General features: G+C 43.8%; 1 protein-coding gene across 1 annotated transcript in view; it reads right to left on the bottom strand.

Moving 5' to 3' along the window:
- The window catches only part of LOC133137044 (activin receptor type-2B), a 43,301-nt gene continuing 19,823 nt past the window's right edge, over positions 1–23,478 (bottom strand). Inside the window, exons 2-11 of the mRNA XM_061255039.1 lie at positions 8,725–8,932; positions 7,225–7,334; positions 5,742–5,893; positions 5,298–5,441; positions 4,850–4,993; positions 4,197–4,345; positions 2,258–2,372; positions 1,932–2,070; positions 1,117–1,247; positions 1–330 (exon numbers count right to left, since the gene is read on the bottom strand). Of these exons, the coding sequence (XP_061111023.1) occupies positions 136–330; positions 1,117–1,247; positions 1,932–2,070; positions 2,258–2,372; positions 4,197–4,345; positions 4,850–4,993; positions 5,298–5,441; positions 5,742–5,893; positions 7,225–7,334; positions 8,725–8,932 (1,487 nt within the window). The 3' untranslated portion in view covers positions 1–135. The remainder of the gene's footprint in view (positions 331–1,116; positions 1,248–1,931; positions 2,071–2,257; positions 2,373–4,196; positions 4,346–4,849; positions 4,994–5,297; positions 5,442–5,741; positions 5,894–7,224; positions 7,335–8,724; positions 8,933–23,478) is intronic.

Raw genomic sequence — 23,478 nt, 5'->3', positions numbered from 1 at the left:
ACTGAGATCCACCGAGTCTCGGAAAGACGAGGGTTAGCTTTTTTGTTGCTGTTGTTGTTAGCTTTTTTTTTTGTTTGTTTTTATTTTGTTTTTTTAGATGTCGTCGTTTTTCTTTTTTTTCTCTCCTTGACGGACTCAGATACTGGACTCTTTGGGTGGCAAGTCCACATTGGTGACAGAGGTCACCATGGAGACCAGGCAGTCCGAGGTAGTGGCGTTGGTCAGCCGGTTTATCTGGGAAATGCGCTCCTCCACGCAGCCTGCGGAGAGCCGAGCCTCCGCGTCGTGGTCCCAGCATTCCTCGATCGTCTCGCACATCTGTGCCAGGCCCTGGTGCACCACAGGAAACAATCCTCAGAACCGTCTCAAACCCACCAACACCAAATAGTCAACAGCTTATCGTGCCTTATGTTTTACTTCTATTTTCAGGTTGTGAGCTCTAGACAGCCTTCATTTCCTGCTTTACCAGTGCATTTCCTGGTTCCAGCGAAGAAATTTGATGAATAATTCATGAATTCATTAATGAACCGACATGTTGCCATTCCCTTACCAACAGAACACAGTGTACTTTTGCATGCTACACAACCACACGAGACAACATTAAATATAATGCCCTTTAATGCAATGGCCCACCTCGAAAATATAATCACGAGGGAAATCTTTTATTTTAATTCTACTTATTCATACAGGGTAAGTTGACTACGGACACATTGCTCAATTCTAACAATGCAATGTTAATGCCCCCTCAAGTAGCCTAACAGTAAAGCGTGTTGGCGCTATGGGCAGGCTTACAAGCAGGCAAAACATAAGGTCACCTTACCAATTTCCACTTCATATTTTGTTACTAGAGGACCCTGAAAACCTTTCATAGCTGGTCATTGTGGTTTGCTTTTGCTGGTTTCTTTATTTCCGCCCAGACTTTCTCAAACCAGAAGTGCAAATAACTCAAATATTTATTCTATACTGAAACCAACATCTTCAATACTTAGCGTAGGCAGTGAAGGGGAAAAAAGCTCCTCTTTAAATTAGTTCATGCATAAAAAAGCCTTAGAAGCTGGATCTCAGGCAGGATTCTGAACAGCCCTGATGAAATAACTATCATCTAAGACTACTCACTGCGTGCTTCAGCCAGCAGTCCTTCAGAGCCGGCCTCATCTTTTTGTGGACAACAACCTCCTGCAGATCCTCCAGGGTTGGGTGCTGCCCGATCTCCTCCTCGAAGGGCAGCATGTACTCATCGAGAGGACCTGAGGTCAGGGGAACGGAGGTCAGAGGGACCCAACGAGGAGGAACTCAAACCCCGTGCACTGACAAAAGATACCCGACACCAACCCACAGAACTAAAGGCAGGTTCGGCCATTTAGATATCTCAAGCTAAATCGCTTCCTTTTTAACTATATGTTCCACACATCCTACGCCTCTTCTTTTGAAGTAGACCGGGAGGGAGTATCATACGTTTGCTCACATGGTTTAATTAATTACACCCATTAGTTGACTAGAACAATGCACATTACAATATGTTTCCATGAAAGCGTCAGTTACCAAGGGAGGCTAACCTTAGTCCTCCCTCTTGATTTCTTCCCCCTTCCCCCACGAATGAACAGCTCTTCCTGAGTGTTTTGCTATTTATGGATTTGATGTTTTTAAACTTGTGGAAGAACCTACGCACTTGTAAGTCGATTTGGATTAAAAGCCTCTGCTAAATGACTAAAATGTAAAATGTAACTCTCAGAAGCAGTCTATGGGCTATATGTGTTGGCTGTGAGGAAACCGGAGCACCCAGATTAAACCCATCACACTGGGAGAAGAAGCAAACACCACAAACGATACACAGCCACAGACTCGAACCCAGAACTTTCTTCTTGCGAGGCAGCAGTGCTAACCACTGCGCCACCGAGACAGCTGGGATGGGAGTCCATCTCACCACTCACCGTCAGCAGCCGTGCAGCGAGCCACCAGCTCCCAGAGCACCAGGCCCATGGCGTACATGTCGATCCTCAGGAAGGCGTCCCGCTGGAAATTAATGGCGCCTTCCAGCACCTCCGGTGCCATGTACCGCCTCGTCCCCACCTGGAAGTGAATGCCAGAAGGTCAAGGGTCAAAGTCAAGGGTCACTGCGTGGATTTTCTACACGTTTCTCTGAGGTTTTGGCGAGATGCCAAGTCATTATACAACAAGTATGGTATCTAGACAGTTGGCACTGTTGGCAGAGGATTAGTGCTTGAATGTGATGAAGATGAGAGGAGGAAGGACCAACCTGTCCGTGGGTATCCCCAGGAGGCTTGCCCGGCTCGAACCGGACAGCCAGCCCAAAGTCCCCTATGATGGCCGTCAGGTCCACCCTGAGCATGACGTTCTTGCTCTTGAAGTCCCTGAGCCACAGACACAAAAGCTCCAGTCATTCATTCAGCAGGCATGAACAGGGTGTCAGCACTCTGCACACAGTTCTTTAAAGAAGGAAACTGCTGTGGATGAGTCTCATGAAAATATAAGCAGGAAGACCAAGGTCTTTGGTTTGATGCACCCAAGTACCATATCATCCTTATGAGGGGTTATCGTGTTGGTGTCAATAATTGATAAGTCTAGCAGGTCCAACTGAGCTCTTGCCCAAGGATTCATTTCAGCATACCCATTACATTCTTCTGGAAGGCCTCAGAAAAATCGGACCGTGACCTTCAGCACGCACTGGAGCGGTTTGCAGCCGAGTGTGAAGCGGCCGGGATGAGAGTCAGCACCTCCAAGTCCGAGGCCATGGTTCTCTGCCGGAAAACGGTGGATTGCTCCCTCCGGGTTGGGAACGAGTCTTTGCCCCAAGTGAAGGAGTTCAAGTATCTCGGGGTCTTGTTCACGAGTGAGGGTAGAAGGGAGCGTGAGATCGACAGGCGGATCGGTGCAGCGTCAGCAGTAATGCGGGCGTTGCACCGGACCGTTGTGGTGAAGAAGGAGCTGAGCCGGAAGGCGAAGCTCTCGATTTACTGGTCGATCTACGTCCCAACCCTCACCTATGGTCACGAGCTTTGGGTAGTGACCGAAAGAACGAGATTGCGTATACAAGCGGCCGAAATGAGCTTCCTCCGTAGGGTGGCCGGGCTCAGCCTTAGAGATAGGGTGAGGAGCTCGGACATCCGGAGGGAGCTCGGAGTAGAGCCGCTGCTCCTTCGCATCGAAAGGAGCCAATTGAGGTGGTTCGGGCATCTCATCAGGATGCCTCCCGGGCGCCTCCCTTTGGAGGTTTTCCGGGCTCGTCCAACTGGGCGGAGACCCCGAGGGAGACCCAGAGCCCGCTGGAGAGATTATATATCTCTCCTGGCCAGGGAACGCCTCGGGATCCCCCAGGAGGAGCTAGAATGCGTTGCTGGGGAGAGGGACGCCTGGAATACCCGGCTTTGCCTACTGCCCCCGCGACCCGACTCCGGATAAGCGGGTGACGATGGATGGATGGATGGATGGAAGGCCTCAAATTAATGTATAATTAATGATAATGGGAAAACGATGGATCATTATTCCAGAAAGCAGCCCATTAACGCAGGTACCATTTGAGAGGTGTAATTAACATGAACTGAAATATATACTATGCTGACCCATTAGATACGATCACTTGTATGGCTTAAGACTCTGCAGGCTTCATTGTGTGTGTGTGAGGTGCTTCTCCACTAGAGGGCAGTGGCCATACATGCTACAGAACAAATACCATCTCTGCGCAACTGCAAAGGATTTTTCACAATAGAGGTCATGGCGTTTGCTCTGCAGATGTCCCTACACAAGCCCACTTGCTTAGTTTCACACATGTGGACTGGTAAATCTAAATAATTACTGAGGTCACTTCAGGATAAGCACAGTGCCCCTGAAAAATATGCGGTTGATCAGTGCTGTATTAAGAGCACTTTATTCTCATATAAATGGTTCAATGGTTCGGAAAACAATTCATATTAAAAACTTGACCACATTTGACCCAAAATACAAACCAAGCCCAAGGTTAACCAACCTGATTCACATCTTCCTAATGTGCATGTAAATGTATTTAGAGTAATATTACTCAAATAATACTCAAACAACAACAAACACGATTGTGGCTTAGCATGAAATGCTGGAAGATGGCCAAGCCAGGTAAACGTTAAAAGGTTCGGAGGACAAGAACGTCAGGCCCACGTGCGCTGGTGACCTCAGTCCCCCGCGTTTGGGGTCGGTGGCATTACCTGTGTGCGATGGCGGGCTTGGGACCCTCGCCCTTGCAGCGGGGCACGTCCTCGTGCAGGTAGGCCAGCCCGCAGGCCATGGTCTCGGCGATGAGACACAGATCATTCCAGGACACCACGTTGCCCTTCAGGTAATCCGTCAGGGAGCCCTGTGACCACGGACGTGGGGAGACATGCATCTTTCAGGGTTATCTACACCAGCCACACCGCGCAGATCAAATGGCCCTCCGCTCCAAACGCGCGCACGTGGAGATTAACGGACAGGTCGACCCCGCGGACGGACAGACGCGGGCAGGGAGATGGATGTGTAAACAGACAGGCGGATAGACAGATAGAGATGCATAGGTACATGAATAAATAAAGAAGTGTGAACACAGATATGTGTTCTGCTCAAGCTGAATCCTGCTCCGCACACATTCCAGCGCTGCCTGCCTGGAGCTAACTCATGAAATGCTGGAAGGCATCATTCAACAGGAAATAAAGGCTGAGAGAACAAGAAAAAAACTTCACATGTGGAGAGCACAGCTGGTCATGTGACCCATCGCTTCCTCATGTAATATCTCAGTATGAAACTTCATTGACCAATCACTTCTTCGTATAATATGCAGTGACCAATCGTGTGACACAGCGGAGTTGCGTGGACAGGGGCTCACCCTCTCGTGGAACTCAGTGATGAGCCACAGCTCCATCTCCAGGTTGTTCCCGCGCTTCTCGGCCGCAATGTAGCGCAGCAGGTTCTCATGCTTCATCCCCGGAGAGATGAAGATATCCCGCTCGTTCTGCCAGGACTGCTTGTCCTGCGTAGGAACACACAGAGCCCAGAACCTCAGTCATGGAAACACCCTGCCTTCCCTGACTTCACAAACGGGCTCTTCATTCTGACTGCTTTGCGGCACGATCAGACACAAACCACAACGTATTCAGATAACTCCATAAAATTTTTATGTTGGAATGAAAAGATATTTCCTTTCGCAGCTTGAGATGATCTCAGCTTCTGAAAAATCAAACGCAACACCTGTAAAAGACGTTATGGGGAAAAACTATTATCGAGTAGAGTCCTACAGAAAAAGGTGAAATATCACTTCAAGCGGCGGTACTGACCTGAATGGGGAAGACCTTCACCGCCACGTATTCGTTCATCAGCTGCGCCTTCCAAACGCAGCCGAAGCGCCCCCTAGCTTTGATTTCCAGGAGCTGCAGGGGCTTCAGGCCAACCAGAGGAGAAGGAGGAGGTGGGCCGGGGTCCTGAAGAACAGGGGGGGGTTGAGTTTCACTCAGGTGCCTCTGACATACAACATTCACACTTGATAGAGCAGGGAGCATTACCACACTCTCTCTCCTTGCCCCTGGGCGATCGCAGCATTAGAATAATGTACTGTTGGAGTGCCACCTAATGCTCAGCCACATTAAGTCAGAGTGAAACTTCCTCCGAATCACCACCAGGGGGAGTGTTGGTTATAAAGATAAACGTGTCCCCCTAACCAGCTGTTGTGGTACTGGAATCAAGATGGCAGCCGATGGGAGGAGGAGGTGGGGGGGTCTCACCTCGTTGATGTCCACGTGGCCGTACGGCGGCTTGCGGTGACGGTAGAGCCAGAAGGCGAGCAGGAGGGCCATGGAGAGGACGGAGACGGGGAGGAGGGAGTACACCAGGATGTTGAGCAGAGTGGGCGTGGGGGGAGGTGGCCTGATCTTCACTGCGGAGCACAGCGCAAGAACACCATGTCACTGACTGACTGACCACCGCGACACACACGACTGCCGATACCTCAGTGTGGCCAGAACCACACACACCACACATCACACAGACCACACACACCACATACAGATACCTCAGTGTGGCCAGAACCACACACAGACCACACACCACACACAGATACCTCAGTGTGGCCAGAAACACACACACCACCCCCCCCACACACCACAAACACCGCACACACCACATACAGATACCTCAGTGTGGCCAGAAACATACACACACACACCACACACAGATACCTCAGTGTGGCCAGAAACATACACACACTCACCACACACACTGATACCTCAGTGTGGCCACAAACATACACACACACCACACACCGATACCTCAGTGGCCAGAAACACATGCTCACACAGTAAAACGGACACATAGAGATCACACAATAGCTGGAGACACTGACAAGCACACATACAAAGTTAAGACAGGCAGGCACACACATCACATCCTCGCAAACACACACGTCTACACAGTTACAGACACCCAAGATAAGAGCCACAGTATAAATGGGTTTAGAAATTCCATTCACATGTCAGGAATGCTCCTATACAGACTTACCGAAGAAACACACCATTTTACAGCTTCTAGGGCAGCTTGCGTTTCTACCTTCTGGTATTTAGTGGTGGCCAGTTATGGAAACCACAGCCAGAGGAAAACCTTGTGCTTACAACGTGCTGCCTAGTCAGGCTGCTGCTTGTCAATAGGGCTGTGTGGCATCTGGGACTAGTGTCCTGCCAGCTACCACGCATGCTTAAATCTCACACCAAGATAGGAATGAGAGGGGCACATGAAGACACTCAGGGCCAATATGACCTGGACATTAAAAATACAGCCATTCTGAAGAACGATAAAGGGCCAAACTTGATTGCATACTGAATAAGCGATTCTAAGACACATTTGGGCTAAGGGCTCAACTTTCAACCAACTTATGAGCATTAGACACAGGCCCTTGTGCTGAAATAGCTCAAACAAACATTTAGTTAAAAAAGGAAATAATAATAAATAAATAAAAATAAAAGGCCCTTGAAGTGTTTGAGACCAGTGCTAGTTCGAAAGAGCATTATGCAAAATGACAAGCATTTGAATGGCCTGTTTGCACCCCTGTATGTATGCATGTATTCTTATGGAAAGGAACAAAGGCCCATTCAGTCATAATGGTCTGTAGTTTCTTGTTCCGTTTACACTGGTTTACAACTGAGGTAGGACATAAAAACTGGGCACTGGACAAAGTCCAGGTGGGCTGTATCAGCGGGAAGTCCAGGCACTTACCTGGAGGACCGCTGACGTCAGGCAGGTGAGTGAACCGCTCGTTGCAGTAGTTTCCTTCACAGCAACAAAAGAACACCTGTGGGTTCTCCTCAGTCGCCACACACTCTTGCCTGTCGACGAATAAAAGAACATTCTAGAACATCTGACCTGGGAACCAATGGCAGAGGAGTACAAGGATTCCCAAAGGATACTGCAATAGCCTTTTGTTACTGAGCACATTTATGAGCAGGTGAAATCCTTAAGAATAGTATACAAGACATCCCAATCCACCATCTGCATCCGCCCAGAACTTCTGACCTTTTGCAATTCAGCAACCAAAACAAAACGCAGCTAGGCCCAATGCTGCAGATATACATACGAGTATCAGCAACATATTCATGCAAAGATACTCAATGTAAAATAAATATCAGGCGGCCAGAAATGCCCTGGTCCAGAGTCCGCTGATATTTACACTCAGCTGAGGTCTGGTTCATCCTCTCTTTCTATTCTAGTGAGTTCAAAACAAATATCAAGCAAACTCTACATAAGACAAACCGTCAGTATAAGGGTGGAGGATGTTATTTGTCTTTTATCGCAGAGTGCAGTGTTGCTGATGGAGAATTCGGAGCTCGGATTCCTCTTTGACATTGCCGCTTGTGACCCGTTATAAAAGCTAATCCTTTGACATGCCATTCCACACATTACCATCTACCTCTCCTCTCCCGAACCGATTGACAACACACCATGGAGATGCCTCAGGATCATCGAAACACCACCAAAATAAAGTTGTGTGCATAGTGCACTTAATTACTGAGAAAGGGACGGTTCGAAGGAACAAGGAAAGCATTTTAAAAGGCGCACAGGTGGATCTAGATCAAAGAAACCCAGAGCAATTTGCTTAATTGAATGCATCAGGCTCTTAGAAAGCTGCCATTGACTTATCTCTTTGACATGTCCAAGCAAATCATTTCCATGGGGGTTCACAGTCAAACACCCCACTAACTATAAACAGAAACTGTACCTTAATTTGCACGTGGCGTTTTAGCTACGGCATATAGACCCAGCTGCGGGAAAGGGGGGGTTTATAAGAGTGTAGACTGGGGGGAATTGCGATGGAGCAGTAGGGCTCAGGGCGTTTTCTGGCGCCCCCATAATTCAAATCCTGTGGTACGTTCTCTCATAACAATTGACGTACTAATGTAATGAGTGAGTCATGCTTGCTCAGGCAATCTCAACGGTCAAGCAATGGTATGACCCACTGTGGGGGTGTTTGAAATTGTCATACAATTATATTTCAGACAGGGCTGGGGAAACAAATTTGAATATTTACGACTGGAAAGACACGACTTATGTAAAGATTTTTAATTTTTAATTTTTACTTAATTCAGGGGGTGGGGTGGGGGTGGTCAAGCTCATTTGGGGTGGCAGACCCGCCAGAAACCCCCCCGTGATTCACACCCTGACATTAGCGTTTTCTGACAGCGGCCTAACAGCAAGGAACTTGGAGGCGGCCTTACGAACCGGTCGTAGCAGTTGAAGTCGTCCAGCCAGCAGCCCTTCTTCACCAGCTCGATGGTGCCGGAGCTGTTGCGCCAGGACGCGTAGCAGTGCAGCCGCTTGTCCTTCTCCGCCTCGCAGCGCTCCAGCCCGCTCTGATTGGTCTTCTCGATTTCCCAGTTGGCGTTGTAGAACACACACTCCCTGGTCTCGGCCTCTCCATGGCTTGGTCCTGAAAGTACAGAGGAGGAGAGGGAGGAAAGGTCAGACTGGAGGGGTGTCAATCACCTACAGGCTCTTCTGGAAAGGAGTACCGGCTGCTAGTAGCAGATTTCGGCAGCAGCGCTGCACACACACACACCGGATCAGTGAGAGTAACTGGGATCAGGGGTTATTTGCGGGCTACTGCTGATTAAACCTCCACACTGCAGTCAAGGGCAGGCTTCAAGCGTAACGGCACAGAGGGGGCTAGGATTTCAAATTAGGCGCATCAAAAGGGTCAGTGTTGTGGATTAATAAGTAATTGAGGACAATCTGTGCAAAGACTCGGGAGCCGCAAGTTTACTAGCTTTGCGAGGTTATCTGAGGACTCCGAAACGGCGAGTGTGGGTGTGCGATTACCGAGCAATTACCTCGACCAAATTAAAAGTGAAGACAGCAACACTGCTTTTCAGGAGGATTTCTTTACTGAACACAATCTGCCCGCTCCTTGCTGGCCATCTACAAAGAGAGATCAATAACGCCGCGTTCACTCTGTCGCAGTAGAACACATTGAGTTTTTCCTGTTTGCCACGTTTGAGCCGGTGAATGTCAGAGCGGTATTTAGCTCAGCAGAGTGGAGTGGTGCGGTAGGAAGCTAGCGGCTCTATTTGCGCGCTCCCTGATTACCCATCTCTCCCAGACGTCAGTAATCACTGCGCAAGGCTGATTGCACCATCGTGAGACCAGCAGTGCGCTCGTTTGACCGACAGGCTGGAGGTTGCGAGACCACGCCCGCAGCGATGAAACCAGCCAATCGGCTGCCCTTCTCACTTACGAAACGCGGCACGAATGAAACACATTTTTCATAAACGTAAACTGAGGTTAAAAGAAAACTTAATCAAAAGCAAAGTCGCTCTCCCCTTGACCCATAAGGTCGGCACACAGAGGTTAGCTCCCGTCTTAACATGAAAATACAGACTTATACAAACTGCTTAAATTGGTACCAACAGTGTGCTATGCCATAACTCACAAGTAGGGATGGTGAAGATATGAAGAAAATATGGTCAATGGATTCTGGCATTTTCTATATTATTGCAGCAATACACAACAGGTACGGGCTACTACCATTTAAACCGTATTTAAGCACATACATGACAATGACTACAGAACCATTATTGTACATATCATGTACTTTGCACAGCGTGGTGATATTTGAACTCAAGCACCTTCCACAATTAGCTTATAATTAACCACTACCAACGCTGTCACTGATGTAAAATATTAAGGTTATAAACACTCTAATGTTGAATCATTAATTGCTCTGGTACAAGGCATTCTAACTATACTTGTAACATATCAGAAATGATTCACTCAACACTGATCCACAAGGCATTTTTTTTTTCTAATTTCAAAAGGAAATCAATCACCTACACAATGAATCTTCCTACTGTCAACTATACTCAACCCATGCCATCTGCATTTCCATTAAAAAGTCAGATCTGGGGTCCTCAAAACAAAACCCAAAACAGAATAAAGCAAAATCTAAGACTGTCGTCTCCCCCCACCCCTTTTCTATTTTTCCCTTCCTTGCGTGTTCTATTTCTGGCCCAAATCAGATTGACAGACAATAGCTGTAACGCTATGCAACAAAAGGCCACCTGACAACTTGGGAAAAATACAGGTTTGATTTGTCCAAATAAAATGAAACCCATTGAAAATGAATAAATAAATATCAGCAGCCGGGCAACATTTGCAGGAGGAGGGGGGGGATCTGTGTTTACTATATAGCACAAATTTGGCAGGGCTTGGTATCGCAGATGTTCTCCCAAGTCTGTGCATTACGGTTGCTAGGCAACGGGAAATGTGGGGAGTCTTGCTGACAGCCCTTCCCTAAGACAAAGCCCTTCTTCCCCATCTCTCCTTCCCAGACAAACGCAAGCACAAATACATCTTTATGATGTGCTCCTGTATGCACACACACAAACTCACACGGACACAACAATTAAACAATGCAAGCATGGAGCAATAACAAGCAAAACATACAATTTAGATGAAATTTCCCAAAGATATCAGAATCCAGACAACCACTCAACCACCACTGAAACTACTAATACTACCTTAAAACTTAATTTTGTTTGACCATCAGGTTCAAAAACTTTAACTACTAAAAGTCACCTGGTGAAAACGGACTTGTCCATTGGGTAAAAGGGTCACTTGGGTACAAAGAAGCACATGTCTGAAACAACTTGGTTTAGGCAGTTAAAAAAAATGAATACAAATAAAGTAACTAACAGCCTGTGCTTTGACTTAATTTAACAGTTAAAAATATATATATAACAATATCAAATCAAAGAACAACACTATGCACTTCAAAAGACTGAATATTTAGAGGGGAAAGGAAGACAGCCAGTTGAGTAATACTGTAAGCAGCAGAGAATCTCCCTGGGGTAAGTGTGTGGGCGGTCTTACCAGCAGCTGATTCTGATGTTGGCACTGGGTCAGCAGTGATTAACAAACATACATCACAGCAGATCATGTTCACACAAACCATTCCCAACTATCACAAGTGCTACAGATTTAAACTAGGCATGTGACAAATCAGTTTTTGCAAACAGTTACCATCCTATTTTGAAAACAGTTAACCGTGTAACTGATACCGTGTATGGCCGCTAGGGGTCACATCTTATTTCTGAAAATAAATGAATAAGTAAAGTAACTGGAGTAGCCAACTGACAGAAATGTATTAGCATTTTCACACTTTATTTTAAAATGGTTTAATTTAAATGTCAACATTGTCAGATACTAGCCTAATTGCCAAATGAAGGATTTACATTGACATCGTGCTCACAGATGTACAGCAGTCTGTAGTTAAAGCAGCGTATGCTACGTCCAAGCATGCTGGTCGATATGGTCTTTTTTTATTTTTAGATGCATCAGTTAAAATGATTATTCCTTTTGTTTTCATCCCTCTTCCTTATCGATTCTGCTGCCAGATTTGATTGGCGTGAAATGTGCCCAATCTACTGCTATTGAGAACTTTGTTACAGACAGGGCTGTGCACTCAGAATTCTGTGTTCATGTAAATATCCAATATTTGCTTGATATACAGTAGAATGATGACGACACGATGAATCTTCCATTTTAGGCAGGGAATCCAGCGGAAACGGTGTAGAATGAAAAAATGAATTTTGTTCAAATACCATAGTCAACTGGTCTAATGATTTTACTTTTATGTCAATGGTTTCTATACAATTTGGCTTATATTTTTATGTAACCGTAAACTTTGCCAATGCATTGTATTTTATTATTATATAATCTTTGTGGTGACAGGATTAATATGATCCTTTTAAAGCAGGGAATTTTCCCTTTCAATAGCCAATGGATACGATAGGCTACTGATCTAAGAATTTTTCTTTTTAACAACAATTCTACTTGATTTTAGAAATAGTTAAACTACACAGACCTGGAAAATGTAGGTAAGCTAGCACTGGCCAACATTAGATATATAGAACACAACACCTTAAAAAAAGCGTTGGATAGTGATTGCACTATTAGGCCAAGTAAGTTATACTCAATCATGAATCAATAAATTATGAACAATTATACAATTATAAATTAAGACACATTTATTTATATACAGCATAGTGGAAAGCTAGGTTCAGTTTGCAGGTTCAATATACAAGGAATCCCCTCTGAACCGTAAGAAACACCATAAAATATGCCATAACAACCAACAACTACAAATTCAAAACCAACAGAAATTCTTTGATAACTATAATACTGCAGGATTCCATTCCCTGCGACGTTCGCATTCTTAACGCTCTGAAATAGCTGAAGACTGCTTGCTAAGACTAGCCTGACAGAAGTTTTCAATTGTCCAACCAATTTGTGTGTTTTGTCACTGGTAACTGAGCTTACTATTTCAGCATCAGAAAAAAGAATCGGTTATCGGTTAGCGTTTTTCGGTAAATGTGTACAACTCTGTTTCGGTTTAAACGTTCAACCGTTCACACCCACTTCAAAAGGCAAATTCAAAATCGATCTGAATCTCCCAGCAGTAAACTTCAGCACCAGACGAATTTCACAAACAAAACGGAAAGAAAATTATCCAATGAATCGATAAATTAATTTTTGTGCATTTACACTTGAGGAAAATCTTAAGACCATTCAGGAGCTGTTATTTTACAGCTCTGAAAGGGCTTAATTTCAGGGGGACTATTGCTTTGTTTCACTGTAATGAGCCTCTCACTCTGGGGGTCTACGTAATTGCAATTTAACACTGCAATGTTACCATATATTTCCCACATCATTACCCCTCTATCCGGGGGCCGAGGGCTTCGACAGACACTTCTGCTTACAATGGCTTCAAGGACCGGCTCTTTATAAGGCTACAGTGCTCTGCTGATGGGCTTTGTCTCTCGGTATCGCGCATAATGCGGGCTAATGACGGCGGTATACGGACGATGGCCTCCATGGAAACATTATGAGAAACGCCACAGGGGAGGAGAGAAGCCTGGAGCTCATTACATGCCTCACAAACAGTGTGGTCTCCCAAAGTTGAGAAGGAAACCTCAAAACACGGCCGAGGTGCTCCGCGCAGGAGCGAGGGCCTGTCATTATGGTCAGAGCTGCCGAAACCTCAGCATCTGGGCCCCTCCCGTCTCCGCACGCCAAGCAAACCGTGGGTGGAGAAAATGAGTTTCTTATGTGCTCAGAGCCCAGCTGACATACAGAGGCAGAAAAGGGACTCTGACTTTGCTCAGCTGTGTATTTCAGCTGTCTGTGTGGTAACATCTCTCTCTCTCTGTAAACCACCAATATCACAAGATTCAGAGGTCTGCGTGAATGGTGGATTCACTATCAGCACAACAGGACGCAGGATGCCTGCATGGACGACATGTAATTTGTCAGCTCACTGATGTGTAACGTGAAACTTCTAAAAGATAATATATGCAACAATAAATCAATTCACAGCATACTGGGTCCACACTGCACTCTAGGGCACATTTGCAGATGAGGACACGCAAAATTCAAAGAGATGCTGATATTTTATATCATATACACATAAAAGCAAAGTGAGATAATTTGAGAACCTTGCGCGATTAAACCAATTCAACCCTTTTTTTTTTTTACATCTCTTCTGTACAAATCTATCCCAGGTGGAAGACGTCTGATAAATATTAAATCAATGAAAGCAAGGATTTATAAAGTTCTCTTAAGCCGCTCAGCATGCCACGCCGTTATCTTGGACTGATCACAGACAGACGAGCTTGTGCATACAAGCTGTCACTTTAAAGACTTCTGGTTTGGCACAGTTTCATCAAACCACTTCTGAAGGCTTTGCTTTTGTTGCTGTGCGCATGGAGAATTGCTTCAAGACAACGGTTACAAGCCGGTATGTGTTTTTACATGGGCGCAGCACAAAGGTGTACGTCACCCACCCCAATATTGCATTTGTGGAACAGAACTGCCTCTAGGGAAACTGAGCTGTCAAATACGCAATGCTAGCTAATTAACAGAATACCTAAAGTGCACTTCATAGTAATATGTATGACACTGAACGATGGACACTGATTCAGTGGAGTTGGCAAAGTTGATGACAGCTGCAACATTCAGTACTGGCTCATTATGCTACATATATTTAGCAGACGGCATTATCACATAATATCCATTTAAACAGCTGAATATTTACTGAAGCAATTCAGGCCGCAAGGGTCCAACAATACCCCCTACCCGAGATTCAAACTTATGTTCTTTGGGTTACAATTCCAGTAGTACGCTACAGTCACACCGCTGATAAGCTAATCATTCCTAATGACTGAGGTAAGGAGGGAGTAAATCTCAGCAGCCATTTTGTTTCAGAACAGGGACTGACCAATCAGACTGCTGTGGGCAGGGAGGGGTTGCATCAGCACAGCTGAGATTTAAACATCAAGTCTCACACATAGGTACTGGCACAGGATCCCCGCGTTCCAAGGTCTGTACCCCATACCAATATCCAAGAGCAAGTTAAAAACCCAACTTGGAAAGGAACCATTTCATACGTAACTTGCTGAACCATTCAAGCTGGTCTTCCCTGCTATCAAAAGACAAGATTACTCAATTGCGTTTCCCAGATGCTTTTAATGACGGCAACGTGCACAGAACAAGAAAATGCTTGAAATACGAAATAAGCATCAAATCCTAATATTAACACAGCTGATAACTAGGAAAAGAGAACAATAAGAATCACACTAACAGTTTTAGCTAATGAACAGGGCTACCTTAAGTAATGTAAATTGAAGATAAACTCAATCAAAATGATTTCATAGGAATTCCATAGAGATGGCCCAATATGTCTTGCATACCTGCACTGTAAGGTATTGAGCATTAAATCAACGCCTGCAGTCCCTACTGAACTCATATGCTCCATTAGAGTTGAATCAACGGTGGACATTTTTACTGTATAAATAAGTGGATAAACTTTTGTAACCAGAGTAATCATATTTCCTACTCAAATGATTTCAGCAGTTCCTATATTTAGACCTATGTCCAGGGCCACGGCTAATACAGACACATATGAGAGCACCTTGCATCACTTTAAATGGAAGCTTTAGCCCACAATTTTAAAAGGCAAGGGGAGCAAAAAGACAGAGCAACATTACCATTATTGAGATACAGCATATTACCCGATATTTATTCTCAATTTACAATTCTGAACTACATAATGATATGTGCGCATTATTAGAATAAAAAAGGTCTTTCATCCACGATGCCTGCCAAAGAATGATGGAGAATGCAGCCTGACCCAGTAACGACACCGGCTGTTTTAGAGAACAGTCCAGTCTGAATCAAGCAAGTGGTCCATTGTCCAGGAGAAATGGTTCTATTCAGCACAAAAGCATTGTATCACTGAACACTGCCACAGGAAGACAGCGCACTTCATGAATGGCCCGATTTGGCTTTTCACTGCTCCCGATGAGCTGCTGGGGAAACAGCACTGCCGTGCTAGTCTAGTTTTAGGCTTCTGTTTTTTCCTTTTTGAATGAAATTTAAATGTAGTACTTTAGACACATTTACTACGTTTTTTCATCATCTTAAATTACCAGCTACAATGACACATTTTCAGTCAGTTCTGAAGCAAGCAAGTAGTCCATTGTCTAATGGAACAGAAAAACTCCAATGTTCTAGGTATGACTGCATACAACTCAACTAAAGAAAGGATGTTACAATAGCTAGAATAATGGCCATTCTCGGGGAGGGGAGGAGGGGATGGGTGGAGTGTCTACTATATGATGTGAGCACGACCAGGGCGTTTACAAATAATGTGAGAGCTGGCTACCTGATGTTTAGTAATGAATATTATCATTAGGCTAAGTTATGCAAACCATTAAACTGTACCAGAAAACATCAAATAAGTACACACTGACATAAAAATGTCAAACATCCACAGCGAGGTGAATTCTTTGATCATAGTCCTTTGGCCGTAATGTCCATATTTTATCTGGGTGCTGACAGCTAAAGTGTACATTGACAAAATCCATTACGCTAAGCTGAGTTTTCCCAGCAGTGATACACCACATAAATATTCCGTTAACACGACACTGCATTTTCTGAAGATCTCTACATTGTTTTCTTACACCGGAAGTATTAAACGCAAAATGGAAACGCCAGCGTAAAGACAGATAAAAGGGCATGCACCACGGCAGAGAGCGTACCATGGCAGATGGCCTTAAGAGCACCACAAACTACGCACTGATACGGTTCACATGCTATTGCCTCGTAGCATCATGTGGGATTTCCACTTGCCGCTTTAGCAACAGGGCCGCTGGAATGCTGGCAAACCTTTCCGTTGTGGCTAAAATTAGCTGGCTGAAATCAAATTACGTCTTGCACCATTTGATACAGCAAATAAGCTCTCTTGCGTCTACACATGGCTGCGCGGTTTAGTTCAGTTTGCATGAAGGTTAATGATTTTACAGTTTAGATGCGACTTAAGGGTTTTGTTTGCTGGCGATGGTTCAGGATCATGATTTTATTTTAATATCAGCTGGGGTCGGTCAGCTTTCCATATTTAGCTTTGATGGACATCGCAAAAAAGATTGAGAGGATAGGAAATCTGAAGGTGACATCCAGCGCAAGCACGCACAGGCACACACACACACTCGATCCCCCAATGTGCAAAGAGTGAAAAGTGACTGGGACCTTGTGGTGGGCCGACTGCATGATGGCTACTGGACTAAAGCCTGATTACCAGCAGCCAGCAGCTAAGGTGATTGAGCAGCTCAGTGGTGACCGCAATGCATGTGCTGCAGGGCAGGTGTGTGTGTGAGTGCGTTTGCTCGAGATATAAAATTAAAGGGCAAAAAAAAAAAAAAAAAAACTAAGCATGAGAGTGAGAGCAAGAGAAAGAGAGACTATGAGACCACAAGACAGCAGCAGGGCTGGGCCACGATAATTAAGTTCCTGACCCCAGGGGGCAGCACTGAGGAAGAATGAAGATGGCCTGCAATGGAGGCCCAATGCGTGCAGGAGAGACAGAGTGAGAGAGCGTGTAGGTGTAGGTGCAGGTGTAGGTGTAGGTGTATAAGAATGCATATGGGTTAGGATTTAAATATTAAGACCAGGATAGACATCACCCATGTACTCCTGGGGAAAGAATGGCATAATCAAAACAAAATTAATCCAAGATAAAAATCGGAATAAAGCCATGCACATGCATGTTCCCCAATTACTGGCAAAACGTCTACTGCTTTAAGTAAATCCAAGTTCAAAGTGAAGCAAGAGTTTGATTGAAAATGATATCCATGCAAAGTTCTGTAAAAAAATAAAAAAATAAAAGATATGATCCTGAATTCCAATTATGTATAAACTGGTTGGTCCATATTTATGAAATATTACCACTATTAGCCAATATACACTATAAACCGACATGTCTATATGGCAATTCTCATATTTACAACAGATTAATTGCCACTAATGAATAGAATTTAGATTTTGTTAAATATATTGTTGGCCAGAATTAAAATGAGTGAATACAACTGTATGGAAATGAAATGGCAAGCCCATTTTATGTTGCAAGTAGCAATGCTCAAGTGTCGTTTCAATCTGTGATGTCACTGGAACACCAGCACTATGGCTGGAACTTTGTGTGCAGTACATCCAAACCTCCAGAGAAATGGTGTATACATTTTCACTGGGTTAAATAAATAATAAGACAAGACACTCAGGCACTAATGCAGACAGCAGGCCAGCATAGAGTAAACAGTATGAAATAAAAAATAAAGAAAACAACTAAATCCCAGCTCTTTATACTGCATGGTTAAGACTTCTCTTACACTGAGGGTCTTACAGAATCACTTCTGAGAAGGGAGGGGGCAGTACTACAGTACATGTAGATAGCTAAGCTATAGTCAACATGCACATATCAAAACAACTTTAAGCAATATGCCTTTCTTTTATAGGAAGTACTGGAGTGGTCCAGGCTGAGGGATTTCGACAAGGCATAAGGAGTTCTAATTTTACATCCAGGCATAGAGATGCAGTACCGTACACATCATATTGTAGCTATCTTAAGTAAACCATCACTGTTTGCAAAGACAAGATGCTGTGAATAATGTTTGAAGAAGTGAATTCTACTATAGTTGAAGACCTGGATAATCTAGAACATTTGGAACTGGTCAGTCGACAATCTCCATTTAGTTACCTGTGAGAAAGGCCATTAGCATACTGTTCAAGCTGGCAAGAATCAGAACTTCATACATCACAATGAATATTGATGAAGTTAGTCTACAGGGTAGGACACCTTGAATTAATAAAACATGATTCTCAGTCCACACAAACCTTCAGAACAGTTTAAACTTGCAGCAGATTAAGTTCGAAAAATCTCCAATGCAGAAACGGAAGCCCTCCTAACTTACAATGAAGAAAGACCATTTCATATTCTTCTGACCATTTCAGCTACGCGTTTCAGGAAATTATGTGCTTTAAACACATTACCTCACTGTGCACAATGACAACCGCTGACATTCTGACTAAAGCAATTATGTCATGTGGACCACTCTATTGAAGTCGAAAGATGATCTCAATAGGCTTTTTACATTGAATCTGAATCGCTTTGAAAGTGTTAAACACCCCCTACACAGATTAAAGCAATTCTATCTGAATTTTGTCTAGATACGTTTTCCATTAATTTTTCTTTTTTTTTGGACCAAGTTTCAAGCTCATATTATATAAAATTACTTCAAGGCAATCAAGGACCCTTATGTACCAGAAGGAATGACATTCAACTGGAAAGACCATGAGACATACCTATAGATGTTAGTAAAACCTTATCACATTTGCTAGCAAATAAAGCGAGGTGCAAAGTCCAGGGGTCAAATGTCCTGCCATGCATTTTCTTCTACCCATGAACACCAAGTATTTTCTGGCAGAAGAATTGTGCCAATGGATTTTCCACCACTGAACAGCTGCTGTTACTGTAGCACAGGCCCCTCAGACTGGCCCCATAGCAATTTAATACACTTTAATACAATTAGTATTGATAAAACAAAAATAAAACTTCATTAACAGTCACATTCTTATTAACCTTCAACATGAATATAACAAAAATAACCTTCAGCAAAACCAAAATACAGTGCACTGGAGTACAAACCAAGCACTTCTACTCATTTATCATGTTAGCAAGGGCAAGACGAGGTCTTCGGTCAAATCACATTCAAGTGCATGTGCAAGTATGTCTCCAATTTGTACTGAAAGGCATGGATGAGAATGTCAACCGTTGTACTGTTTGAAAGGGAAATCAACACTGAGTCACAACCTCAAGACTGTCAAGGTTATTCTCTCGTATACAGCAATCTATTCCAAGGACATAGAGACATGTTCCAAGTATGTATACTGAAAATGAATTTGGTCTCATGAGCGATGCTTCATGATAGATTTGATATTTGGCTTGGGAGATGGTATATAATTCCTGTGAACAGCCTGCATTCATAAGCCACACATGAAACATTCATGTGCATTACAAAAACATTTAGAAGCACTTACGTCAGTATGGGGTGTTGTGTCACCGTTGATGAAGGAAGTGACAGTGGCATAGCATATACCTACTTGCAAACCGCAACTACTCATAAACGTTTGCAGTTCTTCAAAAAACAAATTCTGCGCATGGATACATATGCTTTTCCGAGGAACAGCGCAAAGTATAGATACAAGTCCCCAACGATTAGAAATAGGAATCAGTCAGTTTCATAAACATGGCTCCTGGCCAGGAAAATGGTTTTAGACCTTCGACCACGCAAAGTGTCACATAACAGCAAATAACCATTAAAGGCAAAGGTTCCATTAACTACAGATTCTGCTTATCCAGAGGCAGAAAGACACTTACTATAAAGAAACCTTACTGCTCGATTCTGACCAGCAGGCAAACTCTTAGCTGTGAGGATTCATGCTGGGCATGTGATCTCAAAACACCTCCATGCCAGATTTCTATTTACACTGCCGCAAGGTACCTCCAGAGCCATTTCCTGACACTGGGCTTGTTGGAGAGGCCTTCCCACAAGAATGTGGTGCTGCAGGAACATTTAAAGAGATGGTGTAAAGTGGGCCATATGCTCAAATTCAGAGCAGGAGTAACACCCCCCTGCCCCCACATCATCAGCCCTCTGTTGTTGGGGCTAAATCAAACTGAAGCACCTCCTTCAATTAATTAATGAGAGTCTTACCCTCCAGAAGTAGCAGATAAAACGCTCTGAGTACTGGCTGGCCTTCTGGCCCGCAGCACTGGACTCTCTGAACCAGGGCCAATGCGTCCACACACAGGCTTTTTCCTCAAAGTATCTGTGAACTCCAGCGATGTTTTTGGCAGATGTCTCACCTGGGCGACACACCTACGGCTCCACTTCCAGAGCGTGAATGGCTCCCCCTGCCCCCTCCTCGCTCCCAATGCAGGCCTTTAGCCAGCCATTTCACAGGCCCACAGACAAGGGGGCTGAGAAATCAGTTGTATAGTGTGTGTCTGAGCGAGTGAGCACGTGCGTGTGTGCATGTGTGTCTGAGCGAGTGGGTGTGTGTTTGTGTGTGTGTGTGTGAGGATTATTGAGTGTGTGACCGCGTGTGTGAGTGTGTCTGAGCGGGGGGGTGTGTGTGTGTGTGTGTGTGTGTGTGTGTGTGTGTGTGTCAGTGTGTGAGAGAGATTGAGTGAGTGAGCGTGCGTGTGCGTGTGCGTGTGTGTGTGTGTGTGTGTGTGTGTGTGTGTGTGTGTGTGTGTGTTTGTGTGTGTGACAGTGTGTGTGTGAGAGAGATTGAGTGAGCGTGCGTGTACTGTACATCCACTCATCTCTATATTTGTCCACTTGGCTTTGAGAAAACTTTACAGAGGGCTGCACATAAAAGCCGCTTTCCAGGAGGCAGAAAGGCATAAATCCCACATATGCCCAATGCCTATATAACATCACACGCATGCATCAATACATCTTTATGTATAACATGCAAGTCATTCTGAAATAGGTAGCAGCGCAGCACAGTTCTGAGTGTGGATTGTGACCCTGAGGGTTAGCGGTTTTAATCCTAAAAAAAGGAAAAAAAAGGCAGCATTTATTACTCCAGTGAGAAATGGGAAACTAAACTCCTGAGGCAAAACTGTAAAAGCCCCAGCTGAGGGAAAATGGCAAGAAAACAAATTATGCAATATAATAATGTAATTACAGGGATACAGGACAGGGGCCAGCACACAAAATATAATTATTCTCTTGCATGGGTCGCAAATGTTTGCCACTTACACTGAGCATCGTTTAGTTATATTTAAATTGATGTCATTCACTTGTATGAAGCTGAAACTAAAACCAAACCCGCCTAGCCCCTAATATGCACCACTAGAAAACAGAAACAGCCTTTTTCCAGTAGCGGTTTTTTTAAAGTCAAAACAATTTTGCTGGTACCAGTTACAAATACTCCAACTGGATGACAGGATATACTTATGGCCACTGAAACACTGTAATTATAATCTATAATATTGTATATAAAACTTCAGCAAGATCACTTGAGAGCACCTCAAATTTATTATGACAATAAATAGTTGTCACAATTCCCTGGTGCAGCCAAAGCATTGGTCTGCACTGGATACCTGATTTCTCAATCAATAGCAGATGGACACTGCAACATGACAGCACCTGATATATTTGAAAATAAGTCTGGGGCACTCATTCAACCAATAAATGCATTAACAGAATGAATTACATAATGCACAAATAAACAGCTGTCATTCTCTGTGAATATTGAACGCAATACTGTGGACTCAAATTAGATTTTTTTTGTTTGCCTAAAACAATATTCAAATATCAATGATGCCTACCCATTATCACATTGTATACAAGTAAATGTTTCAGGCTCATTCATTAAATCAACCCAACATTTAACTTTAAAGTGGCTTCACTTTCTAGCTTTGGTGAATTTGGCGACATCGGGGCTGACTGGTGGTCGCAAAAGTTTGTTTTCCACTCTTCAAACACCAGAGTTCCATTTAAAACGAAATTGCTATTAGTAGGGATGGCCATGGTTATTTTAAAGACGCTTTTTGGATCTTTGGCACTTGCCATTTCGCATGCGGCATATAGATGAGAAATCTCAGAAGTCAAATGCATTGAATCGATATTGCAAAAAAATGCAGTTATGAAAAACGTAAATGAAAAATTACAGACTGACATGTGAACATTTTCGTGAATCCTGAATCTTGTCTTAACACAAGACTTAAGACAAGATCCAGGATACTGAAATAGTATTTTTGCTGAGTGGACCAGGTGGTCAATGTGAGTTCATGTTCTCTTGAAAGGAGCATGGCAAGTTCATTTTGTAACATTATCATTATAATGTTCAGAATGATGCCATAATACAATGTATCATTTTAATCTGTGAAGTCCACAGCTGTAGACTGTTAAAAGTCAGTTTTTCCTTTTCACACATTATGTTTTAGATAATGTTCTTGATACCCAGACCCAGACACCAATTCTGGTGGTCAAGTGGATAGCTGCTTCAGTCTCAATCAAGAATTCTCTTAAATTAATGCTTGTGCCGGTTCTCTTTATAGGCAGGAAAACTTTTTTGAAAAGGAAATATGCATGTAGTCAAATTTGGGCTAGTCGCCATGAAACCCTGAAATTGATCAGTTCTCCCTTTTCACCACTGCTTAGCCATATAATTGAAATATTTTTAGAAGAAACAAATTTAAAGAACTGCATTTATATCATCTAAAAAAAAATTCTCAAAAAATCTCAAAATTTTAACTGTAGATTAGACATTTTCACACATCCATCTCATAACATCAACTCAGATTAATTTCCTGGCCACTAGCCTTTTCCCATTGAAGTTGCTTGTTCTTTGACTTAAACGAAAAGTCACAGCAATGGTGGCAGAAACACGATTTTACCATGAATAATCTGAGAAAACAAACGGGAGAACGTCTGCTCCGACAGCCACTGCTCAGAAAAGGGTAGCCTAAAGCAGCGATTGCTATTTTACATCTTTGTGGCCTGAACTCAAGCAAGCGGAATGCTAATGGTAAAAAACAGAAGAATGTCCTTTATACACTGTCCACATGGAGAT

This window comes from Conger conger, chromosome 9, assembly GCF_963514075.1.
Source record: "Conger conger chromosome 9, fConCon1.1, whole genome shotgun sequence".
NCBI classification, from domain to species: domain Eukaryota; kingdom Metazoa; phylum Chordata; class Actinopteri; order Anguilliformes; family Congridae; genus Conger; species Conger conger.
The sequence above is the reverse complement of the archived record's forward strand: the minus strand, read 5'-3'. Positions and strand labels throughout refer to the sequence as shown.